This window comes from Bidens hawaiensis, unplaced genomic scaffold (genome assembly GCF_021521415.1).
Source record: "Bidens hawaiensis isolate Kalapana, Puna unplaced genomic scaffold, B.hawaiensis_p1.1 tig00062339_1, whole genome shotgun sequence".
Classification (NCBI taxonomy): Eukaryota; Viridiplantae; Streptophyta; class Magnoliopsida; order Asterales; family Asteraceae; genus Bidens; species Bidens hawaiensis.
The window spans coordinates 1-22,907 of NW_027506509.1; the positions used below are offsets into that span (position 1 = coordinate 1).

The 22,907-nt window shown below is 36.6% G+C and overlaps 1 protein-coding gene across 1 annotated transcript; it reads left to right on the top strand.

Moving 5' to 3' along the window:
* Positions 1–3: 3 nt before the first annotated feature.
* LOC143618037 (peroxisomal ATPase PEX6-like) lies at positions 4–3,350 on the top strand (the record flags this gene model as incomplete). The annotated part of the gene is made up of 13 exons (XM_077090383.1): positions 4–29; positions 144–321; positions 432–623; positions 735–1,004; positions 1,304–1,375; positions 1,454–1,540; positions 1,640–1,762; positions 1,849–1,959; positions 2,052–2,090; positions 2,199–2,320; positions 2,413–2,557; positions 2,637–2,717; positions 3,221–3,350. Coding segments are annotated over 13 exons (1,539 nt in total), but the record flags the coding sequence as incomplete, so codon positions are not given.
* Positions 3,351–22,907: the final 19,557 nt, after the last annotated feature.

The window sequence follows — 22,907 nt, forward strand, 5'->3', positions numbered from 1 at the left end:
TTGACTCAAGCTTTCACTGCAGCTCGTAGGTATTTAGTTGCATCATGGGTTATTGTAGTTGTATGTTTAATATTAAAAATAAAGGTCATATTGTAACATACTCTTTTTTGTCTGTTTGTATACCTGCTGCGGTGTCATTGCAGATACTTACCGACGATTCTTCTTCTCCGTCATTTTGATGCTTTTGGCAATTTGAGCTCCAATGATGGTTCACCAAATGATCAAATCGGTGTTAATTCTGAAGTTGCATCTGTCATCAGGGAGTTCACTGAGCCATATAGCCAAAACGAAGATGATTATGAAGATGAGGATGAAGCAGAGGTTGATTTTACACTACAATGATTTTTGACCATCCGCTCGTTACTTTAAAACTATAGTTACGTATTGAATGAAAGATGAAGAGTGCTCATTGTTTTCTTTTTCTCATGCAGCACATGAACAACACTCGAGCCATATATACTCATCCTGTGCTGCTTGTTGCAGCTGCTGATAATTCTGAAGGATTGCCACCTACAATTAGGCGTTGTTTCAGCCATGAAATGAAGATGGGACCTTTGACTGAAAAACAAAGAGTTGAAATGTTATCTCAATCACTTCAGCATATTCCTGAACTGCTTCCAGATGTAAGTAGGAAAATTTTAATCTGTTTTATGCTTACAGGGTCTAGAATTTGTTAATACACACACAGAGATATACAAATCTTAATTTTTTGGTGGTACCGATTATTGTTCCAGACATCTCCAGAGGATCTTGCAAAAGATATGGTTGGACAAACATCTGGTTTCATGCCAAGGGATATTAGGGCTTTAATTGCTGATGCCAGTTCAAGTTTGGTTCCTACTAATGGCATTAGCTTTGAGAACAAAGAGCCCCAAAAGTTGGATGAAAGCAGTTCACATGAACCTAAACCACCAAAGGATATTCAGCCTCCTAGCGAAGACTTTATGACCAAAGCTTTGGATCGATCGAAGAAAAGAAATGCCTCTGCTCTAGGAACTCCCAAGGTTGTACGCTGATTCTGTAGCTTTATATTTGAAGTTTTATTCTATAAATTATCAATGTTTTAACAATGATCACAAAAACAAAATTATTACAGTATTATTCTAAAACTTTGTGTAAAATAATGTAAGAGGTTGTATGCATTAAAAAAAGACTTTGGTAAGCTTTCAACTCGGTTGACCCCTTTGAACCATTTGAGACAACAACCCAAATAGACTCGTTTATAAGTAAATGGATCAGATTTGCCCTGTCTTTGTTGTTAAAATGTGTAGCAATTCTTAGTTGTTTGGTCAATGGGTTGCAGGTCCCAAATGTCAAATGGGAGGATGTTGGTGGACTAGAAGATGTGAAAAAGTCTATTCTAGATACAGTTCAGGTATGTATTTGATAATTGATACAACAAAGTAAATCGTTATTGAAGTTCATAATATCATTTTGCATAACTGCTTTACAGCTCCCCCTTCTGCATAAGGATTTGTTTTCATCTGGGCTACGTAAGCGCTCTGGTGTTCTTCTTTATGGCCCTCCTGGTACCGGGAAGGTATATCATATCATTTAAAAAAGTTTAATAATTCTCAGCATATCACTTTTATTGCTAAATTTTTGTGCTGTAATAATTCTAAAAATATGTCTTTCATAGACTTTGTTGGCCAAAGCTGTTGCAACCGAATGCTCTCTTAATTTTCTAAGCGTTAAAGGGCCTGAATTGATCAACATGTACATAGGAGAATCAGAGAAAAACGTAAGAGACATATTTCAGAAAGTAAGTTGTCATATCCAACCCATCGTGTCATTATTCTTTCCTGGTGTGTTAAAACAATCACATCATAATAATGGGCTGATTTGCAGGCCCGAGCAGCCCGCCCATGTGTCATCTTCTTTGATGAGCTGGATTCTCTAGCTCCAGCCCGTGGTGCTTCCGGTGATTCTGGAGGAGTTATGGACCGTGTTGTTTCTCAGGTATCATTGCTTTTAAAAAAAAGACCAGAAGTGTTTTGGGTCAACTCAACCCAACCCCTGTATTGACCACCCATTTCGGTTTTGTGGTTCAGATGCTTGCAGAGATTGATGGCCTAAATGATTCTTCCCAAGTATGTCACTTAGTAATCGTTTTCGTATTTCTTTATATTGTTTTTATGTTATGTTATGTAATGTTATGTTATGTTATGTTTTATAAAATTTTGACCTCTCTTTTTTAGGATTTATTTATAATAGGAGCAAGCAATAGACCAGATCTTATAGATGCTGCACTTCTAAGGCCTGGTCGGTTTGATAAGCTGCTATATGTTGGAGTCACTACAGACCCGTCTTATAGGGAAAGGTTATATCAACTAAAACTTTATGCAATCTTCATGAGATTGGGGAGTATGGTCTACTTATTCTAATACTTGACAAATTCCTTTAATTTTGTAGGGTCCTGAAAGCATTGACCCGTAAATTTAAATTACACGAAGACGTATCTCTTTATTCAATAGCAAAGAAATGCCCCCCAAACTTTACTGGTGCAGACATGTATGCTTTGTGTGCAGACGCTTGGTTCCATGCTGCAAAACGCAAGGTTAGACTAATTACCTTAATTTAAGTTTCTATTATATTAGGTATATAAACTAAATTTCATATTTTGTTAATCGTTGTAGGTTTTAGCCGCCGATGCAGATCCAACTAACGTGAAGGATGAACCTGATTCTGTGGTTGTTGAATATGAAGATTTTGTGACAGTAAGTTTATTAGCTAATTCATCATCAGTATAGAGAAATTTCATATATCGGTGAGTTGACTCATTAGTGATACATAATACATATCTTAAATACCTCTATATAGGAAAAACGAAAAATCTTGTGAGACAAATTTTTAGCGTTATTAATATTTAGGTTGGATAACAGGTTTGAGTGAAACATGTCATTTTTTAATACTGGTCGAAATAATCCGGTTGGGTCAGGTTGATCCAAAGAACGTTTGTGTCCCAGTTTTGGAAGATTCTACAATCGAATAAATGCTTTTTAATTATGATTAACAAACTATATCCACTGCAATATGAATCTTTAGATAAAATATGTAGGAAGTTGGTAACTTTCAACGTGTTTCACCTGTTTCTGTTTATGTTAAAATAGTTTATTCGACCCTTTTAAAAACGAGCATAACCTGAATCGACCTACTGGGACGACGGGCCACTTGCAATATTCAGTAATTGTTATTTCGTCTAATTGGTTTTGCTTTGCAGGTAGTAAGAGAGCTCTCCCCCTCACTTTCTCTAGCAGAGCTTAAAAAATATGAGATGCTGCGAGATCAATTTGAAGGAGCTCCTTCAAAATAACTTTTATTTTGTAAACAGTTCATTTTCATGTGTAAATGTAGAATAAAAAGGCGAGATATTGTAAGAATTGTTTTATCAAGGCAAGAGCATAACAATATATATTTTTGTAGGTTTTTTTTTTATTTCTTTGTAAAACCATTATGAATGCCCTTATAGATGCTTTAATAAATTATTTTTGTTAATCGTGTAACTTTTAATAAAAAGATTAATTAAGAAGAAAGAAATAATCAGGCCAAGCAGTACAAAAGAAAACACTTAAAAAAATATATGGTTTATACAAAACATATATTTGGATGGGAAAAAGGGAAGCACGCGTGCGTTGATTTGACAGGTGTGTCCCCCCTCGTTGGGCTACGGGACCATGGGTTTGTGGTGGGTCATGCGATAAACAAGGCAGAGGCGGGTAGAGTAGCTAAGCACGAGAAAGCTTGCCTTGAGAATCAGCACGTGTTCATATCGTTTGCTTTTGACACCTTTGGCGCTCTCGGCCCTGACGCGGTTCAGTTCCTTAAGCGGGTTCAGCAGGTGGTCAGCAGTAACTCCGCCCATGCTAAAGGGAACGTTGTGTTTAGTAGGGTAGGGTTTGCTATTCAGAAGGGGGGGTAGCGGCGCAGCTTGTTGTCCGTCTATCTGCCGTTAGTCTGTAATTGTCCCGGTGTAAACATCAATAATATTAATAAAAAACTAATATGAAACCAAAAAAAAAAACAAAACATATTCAATTTTATTTTACTTAAAATTGTAAGTCATTAATAAAACGTATTAAAATATAGTTATTATCATAAAAATGAATGTTTAATAACTGTATTTTACAAATGGTTGCATTTATTAAAGTGACGTAATAGCAAAATTCGTCATTTATGTTTGTTTAAATTTTCAGTGTTTGTTTAGGTTAGCTGACTTCGATACTAAATGAACTCGCATGCTAGAGGACCGATGAGAGACATAATCGATACCATTATAGTTGTAATTTCACTCTTGAGCTTTCCCCTTCGCAGAGTTCATCTTTCATTTTAAAAGTGGTATCTCCTGATGGAGAAATGATGTTATCCCTCTTTCCTTCGATGACAGAGATTGAAATGGATTCTCCCTAATGGACAAAAATTCGTAGCAAATACCTATTTGTGTATTAGTGTATATTTAAGTAATAACAAAGTTCTATAAGAAAAAACTTAAGCACCAATATATTTATATTTTAATAAAAAAAACACAGAAAAATACCAATTTTTTTGACATAAACCATAAAATATAAAATTATGTTATTATGAACATAGATATCAATAGATCGATCATTGATCATTAAAAGATGAAAATATAAAAAGGAAAATCTAAGTATTAATCTTAACATATGAAAGATAAAAAAAAATAACAGAAGTAGAAGACATGAAGTTAGAAAAAAAAAAACTTTAAATTGTATTTGTGGAAAACTAACACAGTGTTCATATCATAACACCATGAGACATTGGAGAAAATATGAAAACTCGACTCAGACAAATACATGTGAAGAAAATGAAAGTTTTTAATTAATAGCTGGTTCTTGAAGTGGCTAAATAGACACGAGGAGGGGAATCAAATGATCAACAAATAGCTGTTTAAAATTTTAAATTCAAAATATGTTTGGAAAATTTGAAAATTCTAAACCATGTATTTCAGTTCTTTATAACAAATATTTATCCAATAGTATAACATATATTTAATATTTCTGTTCATTTTTTAAAAACAACAATTAAGTAATTGTTTTTGATAATTTCTATAAATGTATTACACGTTAATGATTATTTTTTAAATATGATATAATGCATTACATAAATACTTAAATTAAAGCACTGAACATAGTTATTTTCTTGACCAACTTCATACATTTCAATCAATCAATCAATCATGCCCAGTAAAATCCCACCGACAGCAAAGCTATAAGTAGGGTCTGGGGAGGGTGGGATGTAGGCACACCGTACCTCTATCCAAAGGAATAAAGAGGTGGCTTCCAGAGAGACCCTCGGCTCTAAGTACATGTGTATGAAGCAAAATAAAGGAAATCAAAGTTTAACAGTTATATAAAAACTACTACTAATTATAATAATATTAATAATAAGATCACAGTTTAACAGCTATATAAAAGCTAATAATAATTATAATAATAATAATATATGTAAGGGAAATACCATTATGGTATGTGATCTAAATAAGTTAAGTCTAAGCCCTAAGGTATTCAATTCTCTCTAAAAATCCTTAACTTTAATTTTACTCCTCCACGAATTCCTATCCTCAACCATGTCCTCAGAGAGGTTTAGGACCAACTTTATACATTTATCGAACATTAATTATTCTTTGATCAACTCTAAAAATATGCCACTTGGCAAAGTAAGGAATTAGAAAGACATGAGAGACTAACACGTAGAAGGAAGATAGCCCGGTGAAGAACATGTGAAATTAGGGATCATATATTTATTGCCATTAATACTGTAGCTTAATATCAAATAAATTTATAAAACTAACATTTACCAAGCGTAATCCTTTCATTTCAATAAACCAAAATATCATAAGCATGCCTTCCATAGAGTCTTGTTCTGTAGTTTTACTTATATTTATAATTGTTGGTAAACTATGTATTACTTATTGCTCGTTCATGTTTTTTACTTCTAACCTTCTTACATATGATTAAAACTATTGTTGACATATTGCTTATTTCTATTGATATGTATATGTGTAACTAAATTAGGGAGCACGGTGATGATGGGCGAAGCGTGTAAAGAACGTTGGTACCTTGATCTATGCCTTGAAATTGATTGTAGAAATCAATGCTATGAAAGAAGAGGGGCGATGACCGGCAAGTGCTTCTTTAGATTTATTTGTTTATGTATTTGGGCTTGTTAAGAGCCATGAATTAAGAGTTGTCTCGTGCCCCTAGGTATTCTCTACCTACCCACCCGTGTCGGTTTCGGTTTAATAAAAAACAATAGTATATTTTATCTTCTTTAATTAAAGAGTGGCATCACAAAAGATGTCATTATAACAACCCACCTTGGAAGGGTGACGTGCCACCATCATAGTACTCAAAACATAAGGCTCAATAAGTTTAACATTAAGGGTACAATATCAAAAGAATTTTTAAGAGCCCCATAGTTAATTATTTATTTTATGACAAATCTAGATAAACTAGCATTAGCTACAAAGTAAATAACTTTTTCAGCTCAAAAGTCCTCGAGCTTAGTTATCCTGTATTCACACCTCGTCTAGAGTAACATGTGAACTTGTTATATAAATAAAATTTACGGAATGAGCCGAATGCTCGGTAAGAATAAATGACTCAAGTAAAAATAAATATGACAATATCAAAATACAGCATAACATAAAATGATATGTTGTGGGAAGCAAGCCAATAAGGTAAATCGTATCATATGGATAATACTCTGAGTCCAAACATATAGCATACCACTGGGGCTACATAGGCTACAGACTATGTAGCCAAAAGTGCAATGGGGGGTTGGTATACACATACCATCCACAAACATAACACGCATATAACTTAGGATTGATCCATACGTCTCCTAATAGCCTCATGTTGTTGGAATTATGGACCGGTTCGGGTAAATCAATACGGCCAACCGGGTTATGAACCGTGAGAGTTACATTGTGAGGTAACGGACCATTAACCCGCTTAAGTTAGTTAACTGGGTTAGACACTTTAACGAGATAAAAACTACATGGAGCGGGCTTTGGAGTAAGAGTTGGACTATTAGGTTTATAACTAATGAGATCAGTTAAACCTAATAGGAGGTTATATAAACATATGATGTTTAATTAACCCTAAGCCAACTAACAAGTCCATATCCTCCTTCCCACTGCCAGCCGATCTGCACCACCGTCGCTGCTCAGCCACCGGCGACTGTCCAGTCACCACCGCTGGTACCCGCCGCCTGCCGCTCGTCTGCCGGTACCGCCGCCGCCAGCCGTCACCCCTGCCGCAGTCGATTGAAGCCGACCAGGGCCGACAGCCGCTGTCCGTTCTCTGCCACCGCTGCCCGGGTTGCCGTCGTGCACCGCCACCGTTGGTCATTGATCTCGTTGTGTCACCTAGCTCGGTTCGTTAGCCTTCGGTGTCTCAACCGGTTAATTATTAATCGAGGTAAACTTAAATGTATTGTTAGTTTATAATTATATATTTAAAGTTTTAACTCGTACTCGTATTGTCTGTAACCGGATCCTGTCGGGTTTAGTTTCGGTGTTGATTAATTATATATTCCGCTGCGTATAACTATAATTAATAAGATTAATTATTATTAACCACGTTTATTGAACCGGTTTTAATAAAGAAAATTTTAATTGATCACCACTGAAACCCACAGTGGTATCAGAGCCTTGGCTATAACATACGAGTCGAATCCGGTATTTTCACCGGTTCTACATCATAAACTTCAAGGTAGTTGACGTTTTTGATCTAGATAAAATATTAGGGCAATTCTAGTTTGGTCAAAATTTTATTTATTTTATTTGACCAAAATATTGCCCGACTTATTTTTCATTGAATATGTAACTCTGGCCCGACCTTATTTGTTTGGTTGAATGATTTTTATTGTGGCCATATGGATGGTTCAAAAGTTGTTTTTAGTTTTCGTTTTTATTTTATGGTTTTTGGCCACCTTGATTGTTCAAAATTGTAATAGATAGGGTTTAGTTTTTCATTACTTGTATTAGTGTAATTATGTAATGAAGAAGACCCAAAGGAAAACCGAGGACGAGCTCATGGAGTTCTTGAAGTCAGTGGGAGTTACCAAAGATGACGGGATGCACCAAGAGTCCATCCTTGTGGTTGTTTTGTGTTATAACCCCTTGACCCGATTGATCTTGCTAATAGGCTCTAGCAAGATCAATCACTAATCTTGGCCATTTAAAATTTACAAGTTCTTATTTGCTATTGTGATTGCTTGCTTAATTATAATAGGTTATAATACCACCAACCTAACACCAAATACATTAAAATAAATTAACCAATCATGTTTTGCAAATTAAACTAAATTTAATTTTCCATAACTAATAACTTAATAGGTAAAACTATTAAGATAAAATTGGTTGGTATTATCGTGACAAACTTAGTTTTAATAAGTTATTTAAAACTAAGTGTCCTGAGAGATGAAAGGATTAATTAAGTTGTCTCGATCAATAAAGTAAAACTGGATTTTTACTCTATTCGGTAATATTTAAAATTAATCCCAATTTAAATCAATAGTCTGTGCCATCCTACTATAAGTCACACTTGAGGCATACTGCGAAACTTCAAGTGTTTGGAGCTACAGCACCGCACTTGATTTCTAGCCTATCCCTTCAAGGTGAAAGGGTTTCGTTGACACATCCGGCTCTTTCACAAGTGACTATACTAGGGCGACTATTACTTTACTCTCTTGTTACGTGCTACAGCTGTCTGGAGACTAAGGTGGGCATAGATGAGGCTAAACGTATCTACTTAGACAAATGTTGTCTTAATAGGCCTCATAAATGAGCGTTGTGCTCTATTCACAATTGGCAATCGTTGTCTGTCTGCCTAACCACTTACTAATGTTGTGTGCTACAGCTGCCATTAGTAACTGGAAGCCAGATTCTCAAGTTCCTATTTACTAATGTTATTGGGTCATTAATAATAGGAATAAAACATCGAAAATACTAATAAAATTTACTTTTGCTTATTTAAACAGATGTCTACTGATAATAACTCCTCATTCACCCTCAAGGCTATCCTTGAGAAAGAAAAGTTGAATGGCACCAACTTTCTTGAGTGGCATCGCAACTTGGGACTTGTTCTCAAGATGGAAAAGAAGCACTATGTTCTCGATGGACCTGTTCCAACCGAGCCTGAAAATAATACTGCTGATGCCAAGAGGGTTCTTAACAAGCAAATGGATGACTCGGCTGAAGTCGCCTATATCATGCTAGCCACCATGTCTTACGAGCTTGCAAAAGGCTTGGAAGATTTTAGTGTCTATGAGATGCTTGAGCAACTCAAGGGCATGTTCCAGAAACAAGCCCGTCAAGAACGCTATGACACCATGAAGCAGCTTATCAGCTGCAGAATGGAACAGGGATCACCTGTTAGTGCGCATGTCGTCAAGATAAAAGGGTACATCGAACAACCAAGGAAACTTGATTATCCCCTGTCAGATGAAATGGCAACGGATTTCATCCTGAACTCTCTTCCCAGCTCTTACGACCAGTTCGTAATGAATTTTAATATGAATGGCTGGGTGAAGACAGTGCCAGAGCTTCATGGAATGCTCAAGACGGCTGAGATGAATATTCCCGCTAAAAACAATCAAGTTATTATGGTTCGATCTGCTGGTGTCGTCAAGCCTAAACCCAAGAACCAGGGACATAACGGTGAAGGCAAGAAGAAGGATACTATTGCTGTCAGGTCTGCCACCAACACTAACAAAGGTGTTGCATAGGTACCACCACCGCCTCCTGAGAAACGCCAGTGCTACAAGTGCAACAAAATGGGACATTGGAAACGTAACTGTCCCGACTACTTGCTGAGCTGAAAAGGCAGAGGACCAATGGTGAAAGCTCCTCTAAAGGTATTTCTATTTACGGTATTGAACTTTTCACTGTCTCTGGCAACACATGGGTATTTGATACCGGATGTGGTTACCACATCGTTAATGTCTTGCAGGATCCTGAAAACTGGAAGAAACTGAAACAAGGCAACATGGAACTCATCATTGGTGATGGGAAGAAAGTCCCAGTTCTTGCAACTGGCACATATCGTTTTGCTTGTCCGTCTGGCCTTGTAGTTACTTTGGATAACTGTTTGTTTGCACCTGGTTTAACCAGAAACATTATTTCAGTTTCTTTACTATTTGAACAAGGATTTAAGAACGTTTTTAATAGTATTGCTATTTCTGCCTACTTGAATGATATCTTTTATTTTGAGGCTAAACCTCGAAATGGTATTTATGAGGTTGATGTTCAAACAAACAATAATGTATATAATCTTTCTAAACGTATCAGATCTGGCATCAATGATACATTTCTATGGCATTGCCGACTTGGCCACATAAGCAAGGCACGAGTCAAGAGACTCCAATCAGAAGGGATTCTTGAATCCACAGGACCGGACTCTTTTGATGACTGCTAATCTTGTTGAGCTGGCAAACTCGCCAAAGGCTCATTCTCTCATAAGACTGAACGAGCAAAGGATCTGCTAGGAATCATACATACTGATGTATGCGGTCCTTTCAGAACCATGTCTAGGAATCATGAAAGATACTTCGTTTCTTTTATTGACGATTACAGTCGATATGCCTATGTGTATCTCATGAAACACAAGCATGAAACCTTTGAAAAGTTCAAAAAGGGTCAAAACGAAGTGGAAAACCAACTCGGGAAAACTATTAAAATGCTTCGATCAGATCGAGGCGGAGAGTATCTCAGCTCAGAATTCATACATCATCTGAAAGAGCGTGGAATTGTTTCGCAGCTCACTCCACCCGGCACACCCGAACACAATGGCGTGAGCGAGAGGAGAAATCGAACCTTGCTAAACATGGTCCGATCAATGATGTGTAGAACTAACTTGCCTCACTCCTTTTGGAGTTTTGCCCTTTTAACCGCCGCCCGCATTGTCAATCTGGCTCCAATTAAAAGGGTAAGCAAAACCCCATATGAGATATGGCATGGGCGAAAACCCAATTTGTCTTTCGAGTATGGGGATGTGATGCTTATGTCACTAGTGATTCTGACGATAAGCTCGATCTTCACGGCGTAAAAGTTGTTTTCGTCGGATACTATAACCAAAGCGGATATTCTTTCTTCCATCCTGATACAAATGTGATTTCTATCAAGAGGAGGGGCCACCTTCTCGAGAAGGAAATTCTCAATCGAGGAAGTGGAGATAATATTGTCGATCTTGAAGAAATTCAAGAACTACAAACTACCGCTGAGGAAGTTGGAATGTCTGATCAACAAGTTGTTGTTGCTGATACATCGGACATGAACACAAGCGTTCGCAGAAGTAATAGGACTCGTGTACCAAACTCTAAATACCTATGGCATCTAGATGGTCCCGAGGTTCTCTTAGTAGCCGAGTCAAGCGACGAACCTACTAATTACAAATCTGCTATCTTAGATCCGGAATCTGAGAAATGGCAAGATGCCATGAACGCGAGATGCAATCTATGCGTGACAATCAAGTCTGGAACTTGGTTGAGCTACCCCCGAGTATTGGGCAGTAGGGAGCAAGTGGATTTTCAAGAAGAAAACCGACATGCATGGAAATGTGCAGACTTATAAAGCACGGCTAGTCGCGAAAGGTTTTACTCAAACTCAGGGTATTGACTATGATGAAACCTTCTCGCCGGTTGCTATGACTAAGTCGATAAGGATATTACTTGCCATAGCCGCGTACTATGACTACGAGATATGGCAAATGGATGTCAAAACTGCTTTTCTTAATGGACATCTTTCTGAAGATGTCTATATGGTTCAGCCTGAAGGTTTTGTCAATCCTAAATATCCTAACAGGGTGTGTAAACTGAATAAGTCCATTTATGGACTTAAACAGGCATCTCGCAACTGAAATCTTCATTTTGATGAGAAAATCAAAGAGTTTGGTTTTATCAAAAATGAAGATACGCCTTGTGTTTACAGAAAGGCTAGTGGGAGCACTATATCATTCCTCATCCTGTATGTGGATGATATACTGATCATTGGAAACAACATCCCTATGCTTAAGGAAGTTAAGAACTGGTTGGGCTCTTGTTTCGTAATGAAAGATCTTGGTGAAGCTGCTTATATTATAGGAATTAAGATCTACCGAGATAGGTCTAAGCGGCTTCTAGGGCTGAGTCAAAGTACATACATAGACAAAGTAATGGTACGCTTCTCTATGGACAACTCCAAGAAAGGAGCTCTCCCCATGGTTAAAGGAACCGTGTTGAACAAATCGCAATCTCCGGCAACGGACATTGAAACTAAGCACATGCAAGCGATTCCATATGCTTCAGCGAGTGGTTCTATCATGTATGCTATGTTATGTACTAGACCTGACGTCTCGTATGCGCTGAGCATGACTAGTCGTTTTCAGCAGAACCCTGGCATTGCCCACTGGACTGCTGTGAAGAACATTCTGAGGTACCTGAAAAGGACGAAAGACATGTTCTTAGTGTTTGGAGGAGTGGAAGAAGAACTCACTGTAAGGTGTTACACTAATGTAGCTTCTAGAATGACCGAGATGTTTCTCACTCACAATCTGCTTGGATGAAGAAATTCATAGCCCACCTCGATATGGTTCCAAGTTTTCGGAAACCGATCGACGTAATCTGTGATAACACAGGAGCCATTGCTCAAGCCAAAGAGCTTAGATCTCATCACAGGGCCAAGCACATTCTAAGTAAGTTACACTATATACAGGATATACTGGAACAAGGAGACATCATAATAAGCAAAGTAGACACAGATCAAAACCTAGCTGACTCGTTCACTAAACCGATGACTCAAGACAAGCATGATTATCACAGAGATGCTATCGGTCTTAGATTAGCTACTAGTTTGTTTTGATTTAGTATTTGGATGTGTGAACATTTCAAACAGTTATACTTTAAGTTCTCTTTTGATTTAATGGTTAAATGCAAATGTTGAATAATATAACTGTGTTCGGTTTTAATACGTTTAATCCGTGAATATTGTATTCTAAATTATCCGTAGTCAGTCAGACTCGTGGAAACGACTCTGAATTAAGACTTGTAAGGCCCCCGACCCGGGAACCCTACTTTCTCGCTGGTTGGACTTACTCATTCACATAATTCGTAAATCAGAGTTAATTAAAACATTTCGCGGAATTAAAAGTCAACCATTCATACATAGCATAAACACCTTGTCTTAAAATAACTTAACATAAGTCATTAAACATAAATTATAAATAGCACGTGTCTCTTCTTTTCTTCGATGTCAGTCTTCTTTTTTTGCCACGTGTCCCACTATAAGCATCCTGCCTCATTCTACTCACCTACGTGCATACTAAAAGTCAGCTACACTGAGTGAGTTCTAGTTAATTAACATACATTGCATCCACTTACTTATTAATATGCGTCTGAAGATACGTATTAATTAGTTACCTGTTCTTCTACATTCATACATACATACATACATACATACATACATTCGTACATACATACATACATACCTACATTTATACCATCTTTCATACTTTATCTGACTTTCTTTAATTAATACCTACGGGTCCCTTCTATATTTAACGAGCCTTTCATCCTATAAACTTCGCATATATTATTAGGGTCACCCTATATTCTTTGCAGATATTAGTAGGGTCCGCAACCCTATATTCTTTGTAGATATTAGTAGGGTCCGCAACCCTATATTCTTCATAGATATTAGTAGGGTCCGCAACCCTATATTCTTCGCAGATATTAGTAGGGTCCGCAACCCTTTACTAACCATACAATCATACATTCGTTCGTTTCATACCTTTATCCTTCCGTTATAATATACTTAATCATAACTTCGGGCATACTAAATTATTCATTCAATAATGTTCACATACATACACAATAATATCTACTATACACTTACCATTTAAGGTAAGTGTATTAATCTAACACATCGTAGTATGCACACAGCCCCGAAAAACGTGACATAGAAAAGGGGCTAGAACTCACCTGGATCCTGTTACGTTCACCGTTAATAGTAACTCCCTTCTTGAGCTATGCGCGGCTAACTGTTTAAGAACGTACACACGTATTAATCTCTATATTTGTTTCTTTACTTATTTTATTAAATTAATGGGGTTCAACTTTCTGGTTCACCGAACCGAGCGTATAACCTTCTTAAACCGATCTTATTAATTTATTATACTTAACTTCGTTTATTAACAAACCGACTTCATTCGATTACATCCCTAACGATAATTATATATTTATTATTATATTTACTTTGTTATTATTAATTCACGTTCTCAACGCATTTAGGTTTCCTTAAGCGAGTTCGGGTTACGGGTGTTAGACGAGTCGGGTCTCGGGTTCGGGTTCGTTTAAGTCTTGCATCCCAAACACCCCCCTTCTCTAACCCAATTGCCAAACACCCCCCTCCCTACCTTCACTCTACCCTACCTTCTTCTTCCATCTCACTTGACAGTCACACCCATCGCCGCCGCCAGTGGCGGATATATATAGAAAGTGGGTGGTTCCCCGGAACCACCCGAGTTTCGAAATAACAGTGTAGTTTTATATAGAAAATATTATAGGAACCACCTTATAAATTAGGAAGGAACCACCCTAATCTCAACTATAAGCGCTAGTCTGCTGGTAAATACTTGGTTTTGTAAGTCGGAGGTCGCGAGTTCGATCGGGGTCTGATGCTTATTTATGAACTTTTTTTTTTAAATTAAGCCTTATGCTATCAATTTAGGGTTTAAGTTTTAACACATCACAACATCAGTGCTGCCTCTCAAGACTCACGCATACACAGCCACCTACGGCTGCCACCATACCATCGCCGACCTTCTCCGATCTCCGACCACCGCCCCCCGCCGCTGACTGCTGGCCCTCTCTTTTTCCGGCCAGCCACACATCCACGGTCCACTCCACACAGTTCCTTGCCTCCTTCCTTCAACCTTCTACTCTTCCTCAAAGCTTGAATCCTCCCATTTTGAAGGTATGTTCACATTCATTTGTTAAATGCTAATTACTTGTTCTTGTTAATTGTTTTTTATGTTGTTAGTTGTTAAGTTATTTGTTAAATTTAGTTTTAATTTGTTAGTTTGTTAGGTTATGTTAGTTTCTTAGTAAAAAATTTTTTAGTTTGTAATTGTTGATTTGTAGGTATTATAAACATCATGAGATATTTCCAAGAGAACCATTGAACCTTGGATCATCATCTTCAAGTAGTAAACCTTGGATCATCATTTCCAAAGAAAACCATCGAACCTTGGATCGTCATCTTTAATTCGTAAGACTATTGTATTTCTATTATGTGTTTTTTAAATTTTAATGACGGTGTATCTTTTATTATTTTATCGTATTTTTATTGTGTAATGAACTTTGTCCGATCGAACCGACATGAACCTCAAACCGACCCGGAATTTTTTTATATCCGAGTCTATGAAATTGAAGCATCTATAAGTAGTGCACCACCCGAAAAAAATTCCTGGATCCGCCACTGGCCGCCGCCCTTCACTTCGTCCTTCACCACCTCCTGCCACCTCTGGCCATACCACCGCCACCACTACCTTTCCCTTTAACCCATTTATACAACCCAACCCATCCCGTCTCTTCTTCCTTTCTCACTAACCGCCACCACCACTGTCCGAGAACCCAAGAATTTCGCGCGAGAATTTTATTTCGCTTCGCACGCCGGAATCGCTTCGCACGGACAAGTCTCTTTTCGCACGGCCGGTTTCACTTCGTACGGCCGGTTTCGCTTTGCACGGTCGGTTCCGCTTCGCATAGGATTTCCCGTCGCACCGAAATTTCGCATCCGGTTAAGTTTGGTTGCACCTCGAGTTTCGTGCGCGTTTTTTTTGGTCACCGGAGGCCTGTCCATGCCGGAACCCGGATCCCGATTCATACCGTATTAAGTTTGGTGTTGGATCTGGTTACTGAACATGTTGTAGGCTTTATGTATACGTTTATACATATCTATATCTTCTGTATGTATTTATACCCGTATATATGTCTATATATACATATACAGATCTACACATTTTGCACAGCTTTCAAGGTCATTTTATCATTATTATTATTTGTATTATCTTGCCAATTCCCATTGTTATTGATATTGTTATTTGTATTGGGTTTAATCTCGTCTATATATTTTTTTTGTTTATGTTGGTTTAGCTTGGTTCGTGTATTTATAATCTTAACGAGAAGGGAATCGAGATAAACGAATATAAAGTTTACCTTTTTTGATTGGATGAACCTTGAATAACTTGAATGGATGAGATTGGATTTGAAATGTTTGTGTATAGGAGATTTATGTGGTGTGTGTGGGTGTGTGTGTGTACAATGATTGGAATGATGATGATAGAATGATAAGGATGGAATTTCTAGGGTTTAGGGGTTTAAATAGGCTAAGCCCAAAAGCTTTAGGCCCAAATCATTCTTAAGTCCATTAATCCTTCTTAACTTTATCCACTACCTACATATTATTTTAATTAATTTAACGACATCCCTCGATACGCCAACTAAAATAAACTCGTAACATTTTATTTATTATTTATTGAAACGAGGACGTTACAAGACTATTCTGACTTTAGACTTAAGGGGTTGACTTCCAAACTCATAGACCTCATTAAGAATGATGTTGGATGTAACTCACATCAAATCATCTTCATGGATCTTAGTCATAAGATGTTTTGATACTGGCATACTCATTTAGTATCCTCAGACCTAAGATACATATTAGAACTTTCGTTTACTAAAGGTTATTCTTTGATCAGTGTCAACCGCTATCGCGTAACTGCCAGCTATAAAGGCATTAGTTGGGAATAATCTGAAGTTCAGTGGGAGTTGTATGTAATCAAGATGGGATTCTGTACTCTTACATGATATGTAACAGTTAGACATCTTGGCGCCCTCGTTGATTCAAACTGGTAAAGTGTGAGGCCTCACCCAAACTAACTGTGTGTTTGATTGGACCACTTTGATTCTAAATCGAGAACTATAATGATTGAACGCCATATAAGATTGAACTTGATCCATGTCTCATTGTTCAATTGATGTCTTATACAGAAAGGATAGATGACAACGATTATCATAAATTCATTATCTTGCAATAGTGTATTCCAAGAGTATTTTGGTTAATGAATTTAAAATGTTATAACCTGTAGGGGACAGCTATGTGTAGCTAGAGCACCACTGGCTGTTAGTATTGAGTAATTTAACCAGAAACCGTCCAAGTGGGAGACTGTTGGAATTATGGACCGGTTCGGGTAAATCAATATGGCCAACTGGGTTATGAACCGTGAGAGTTACACCGTGAGGTAACAGACCATTAACCCGCTTAAGTTAGTTAACCGGGTTGGACACTTTAACGAGATAAAAACTACATGGAGCGGGCTTTGGAGTAAGAGTTTGACTTGTTGGCCCATTAGGTTATAACTAATGAGATTAGTTAAACCTAATAGGAGGTTATATAAATATATGATGTTTAATTAACCCTAAGCCAATTAACAAGTCCATATCATCCTTCCTCCGTCCCACCGCCGGCCGACCTGCACCACCGCTGCTGCTCAGCCACCGGCGACTGTCCAGTCACCACCGCCGGTACCCGCCGCCTGCCACCGCTCGTCTGCCGGTACCACCGCCACCAGCCGTTGCCCCTGCCGCAGTCGATTGAAGCCGACCAGAGCCAACAGCCGCTGTCTGTTTTCTGCCACCGTTGCCCGGGTTGCTGTCGTGCACCGCCACCGTTGGTCATTGATCTCATTGTGTCACCTAGCTCGGTTCGTTAGCCTTCGGTGTCTCAACCGGTTAATTATTAATCGAGGTAAACTTAAATATATTGTTAGTTTATAATTATATATTTAATGTTTTAACTCGTACTCGTATTGTCTGTAACCGGATCTTGTCAGGTTTAGTTTCGGTGTTGATTAATTATACATTCCGATGCGTATAACTATAATTAATAAGATTAATTATTATTAACCACGTTTATTGAACCGGTTTTAATAAACAAAATTTTAACTGATCACCACTAAAACCCAACACATGCATACTAAGAGGACACCACGAGTTGATCTCACCGTCATGGTGGGTGCACACGCCATCGATGTCGCAATGTTGTGCGTGTAGGACATTTCACATGAAGCTAAAACTCAGGGTAGATGAGGACAGGTAAATCCCGACCGTGTATCACTTATCGACAACATAATATCGTAACGGTATAATAATTATCATAACATGCAATACTGAATACAACATATTTATATTGCATGCTACGCAGTACCAACAATAATATCAAATCAGAACATGAATGGGCAGCCGATAAGCCATATCGATATTTCAAAGGCATTAAGGATTTTCAAAGAAATGTGATAATCAAAGGGGTTTAATAAATTGAACATTAATTCGATAAATGGAGGAGTAAAAATCTATACGTATGATTTGCTATAAAACATTAGTTCAAATATGAAAAGGTTTTATTTTCTGCTTTGTTACATAAAGTTCTTGTTTTAATTGGTGGTGGATTTAATGTTCACTTCATGTTTAAGACTTTAGAAAAACTTATGATGTGTTATAATTTGGTGGGTATTTTTTTGGTTTTTATACATAATTGTTTTATATGGTTCCTTTATCTAAATTGTGGAAGGAATTGCTAGCGGTGTACAGTCATCTTAACACCAAGTCGGTCGACTAGGTAGTTGCGATTATTGGGATTATTCAGGATTACTCGCCAAGTACTCGACCTAGGCGGGGAATACTCGGGAATTTAATTGTTCGAGTACTTGGCGCCTAGATGCAATTTTTGCAACCGTACACTTAAGTGGGAAAATGTTTTTCATAATGTATGTGGTTTTTCAATAGTTATGAAATAAAAAACAAACTAGTGTTTAAGACCCCGTGCATTGAGTTGGGGATGTGAAAGTTGTAATGTGAAATCAGAGAGTGACATTTGTAGCTTCCCTGTTTTACAATAATAAATACATCCAAGGCCTTGGCAATTGGCATTGAAAGCAATGGTTACAAAAGTGGTAATATAAGAGTATATGCAGGTGAAAGAACGAAAATTGTAAATTGTTAAGAGAAAAAAAAATAATAAGATAAAATAGTTAGTAGTTAAAATTATAAATAAATGTTAGAAAAGAAAATTAATTAGATATAATAGTTAGTAGTTAAAACTGTAAATGAAAGAACGAAAAAGAAATAATAAATAAAGAATATAAAGATGTGGATGAGAATGAAATATGATAAGGTTTTGAAAAATGAGAGATAAATTTAGATTGTAATGCTTTTTTTTTTTAATTAAAGATATGGAGATGATGAACCTAGTGTGACTGTGTGAATGCTCTAATTAATCCATGTAGCTTTGCAGATAAATGGAGTTAAATACATGCATCATGATTAGAGGTGCAAAAAAACCAGAATTCGGAATCGGACCCGAAAAAAATATCTAGAATCGGTTTTTTTATTACCCGGGTTTTTTATACCCGAATCCGTACCCGACCCTACCCGTAAGGTATGGATAGGGTATGCATTTTAGTACCAAAACCCTTACCTGGAACCCGGCCCGATTTATACCCGGTAATACCCGAAACCCGGAACCGGATTTTTCAAATACCCGAAACCGGGTTTTTCAAATACCCAATCTATACCTGAAATTACCCGAAAAATACCTAACAAATACCCAAATATACCACTAAAAATTGTAACCCCTTAAAAGAAATCCAATATATACCCGAAAAAACCCGAAAAAAACCCCCAAAAAATCCCAAAAATAGGGTTTTTTAATACCCGGAAATAGGATATTCAAATACCCCGGTTCTATACCCGACCCGAACCCGATGCATAGGGTATGGTTTTTAGAGAATACCCGGACCCGAACCCGACCCGGGTATTACCAATACCCGATTTTTCAATACCCGGTCATACCTGAACCCGGTTCCATACCCGAACCTGGGTTTTTCAAAAACCCGATTCGTGCACCTCTAATCATGATAATATTTTGATGGGCCTGGGCCGCAAGGCAAACCAGGTAAACTTTTAAATAATCCAACTTATGGATTAGGAAATCACTGAGATATTTTATTATCGAAGATTCGAAGATGTATATCATTGACTTTGGCCATTAGTGTATTATTATTATTATGATTATTTATTATTATCATCATCTTTACTTCTCGTTTTTCATTGTTTATGTATATTTGGAACCGTTATATGATAGGGAAAACAATATCTTACGGGCAGGGCACGGCTCGTTGTGCTAGTGTCAACACACATAGGGGAATTGGTGAGTGATTTACTTTGGTATAATGAATATGTTCAATGCATAAAAAAATCCTACTTTAGTTGAATTATTCATAACAAAGTAGACGAAATGATTTGGAGTCACTAGGTTAATGGTTACGTTCTTATGCATAAATATGACTGGATAATTTTGACTTTCAGTTCCTGCTAATGTATTTCACATTAACATTAAAATAACTTTTGTATGCGTTTATGCAAATCATATCCATCAGAGTTCATGCCATACAGTATGGTCGATCACTATAATTTAGTTTCTACTTCGATTTTTATTGTAACACACTCTAACTTTTAATGATTTTTATAACTGCTTGAGAACAATATGTTACCATAAAAACCAGAAAGAAAAAACACATGGAACATCTTGAATATTATCTATCGGGGACCATTTGTATATCATTATCACTCTTTTCATCAATAAATTTTTACAAGGAGAGTATGATTGTGTTCGCATAACAAAAATAATACTTAGAAAATGAGTTTTCTAGAAAAAAAATTTCAACCTTTATTAAGAACCTCATTTTCTTTTCAATAAACCATAGAGCGTAGGTAGTCTCCTTTCTCGAACAGTTTAGCAAATATTAGATAAGGGCATAAACTCATTACACGTAGTCTTATGATATATTGTATATGTTTTAAGAGATTCGTTTTTAAAACCTATTACATGTGGTGTAATTTACTTCCTCTTATAATATTGCTGCCTAATACGTTTCAAAAGGACGTGTACACTATACAGTATGAAATCACCATTGGATAGGTTCGCTATGTGGCGATCAACGATTGGACCGAATAAAAATATCTTTTTAAACAATATATATGTTTCAACCCTGAACTTTAGTAAAGTTATCACACGAATCTTGAACTAAGTAATTTTTTTTCATTTGAACAATTTGTGTTTTATTATTTTCTTAACCACTATATTTTGTTTGTATGTTTTATTCACTTTTAGTTAACTTAGTTTACTTCTAGCTTTAGACATGCTTACTTAATCATGTAACTTGCTTATTTTTACCATTATTTAGGTTAAAGCCTACATATAGTCTATATTCATCCATTGATTTGCCAAGTAAAAAACACACCATTGTCATGTAGCGTGAGCATCTCACACTAGTTGTTTATATACATATTCTTTGAACGTGAGAAATCGATACTGACTTACAAACTAAATGCATTTTAAACAAACACGCGTATTCAGCATCTTTAGAAATGTTAGTGAATTCGTGCAAGTTATTAAAGAAAGATCAAGTTTAACAAAAATTAAATTAGGGATGAGTTCGAGATCGGTAACGAAAGTTCCCGTATCGAAAATAACAGTACCAAAAATCTCCAAATATGGTATAACGGCACCGAAAATATTCGGTACGGTACCGGTATCGAAGGCAAAATTGGAGAGATACCGGTACCTTACGGATCACATAACATTACAAAGTCGGTACTAAATTGTTACCGACAATAGCCGATTCAATACCAGTATCGGTTGTTGACAGCATTTGCTCTTTCCTAAATTAAATGACTTAAGTTAAAGGTACACGCTATTTATTTATTTAAAGTAAAGAAGTAAAAAAACGACATAGAGTTATAATATGATGTATAATTCTTTGATTATATATATGTGGTTAAAACAATTCAATATTTCTAGTATTTTGGTTTACAGATAAAGGAGGGTAAAACTGGATTTGCTTGGACAGCCAAAATGGAATATGCTTCTCAATATTCATCATGGATAGTTGGACCCATGCAGGCATGCAATGAACCGGCCAAATAGAATGTATAAAACATTATCATTTACAAATTAAAGAACATAACATTATCCGGCCAACCTCTTATAACAACTCAACAAACTAAAAAACAAACCTACACTCCATCAAATCCGCATAACAAAACAATTGCATCTCATCTCATTATCAAAAGATGAAACAAAGTAACTCACGAAAACCTATAAAACATATCAAAGAAGCAAGTATTTGTCCATGCATGTGGTCAACCCAACCCAGTTTGACCGGTACCATGTTTCAACTTCAACCATTATCTTTCCACCTTTACATTAGCAACATGAAGCCAAAATATGTTTGTATACTTTTTTGTACAAAAGAGAAAAAAAAATCAAAGTTTTATAGTTAAACCTAAGATTTTTATATATTTCTATTTTCTTGTTGTCATATGTAATTTTTTGCATTGATATGAAAAACAAGAAAAATAAAATAATATTCCGGTTTAAATTGGTTGGTATCAATTTTCAGCTCATGTCACGTTCGGGTCCCGACCCGTGAACGCAACCTATTTAAGACCTAAGAATCTTTTCTTTTGAGGTTTAAAAGCCTATGAACCCTGGTTGAGAATTTGGGTCTGGGAATCCACCAAAGTTCAGAAGTTGCAACTACAAGAAATCCAAAATGCTTGATTTCCTGAAAAGAACATAAAGAATCTTCAAAAACAATTCAAATAAATTTATAACCTATTTAGCAAAAATAAAAGAATGCAAGCCCTTAATATATGTTAAGATCACCATATCTTCTTGAATATGGTAATAGTTCTTCAACCTCAATTCGTGAAGAACCGTTTGTGGTTTTCTTGATTCTACAACATTGATTCAACTTCAGCTATAAATATGCTGTAAACGGGCCTATGAT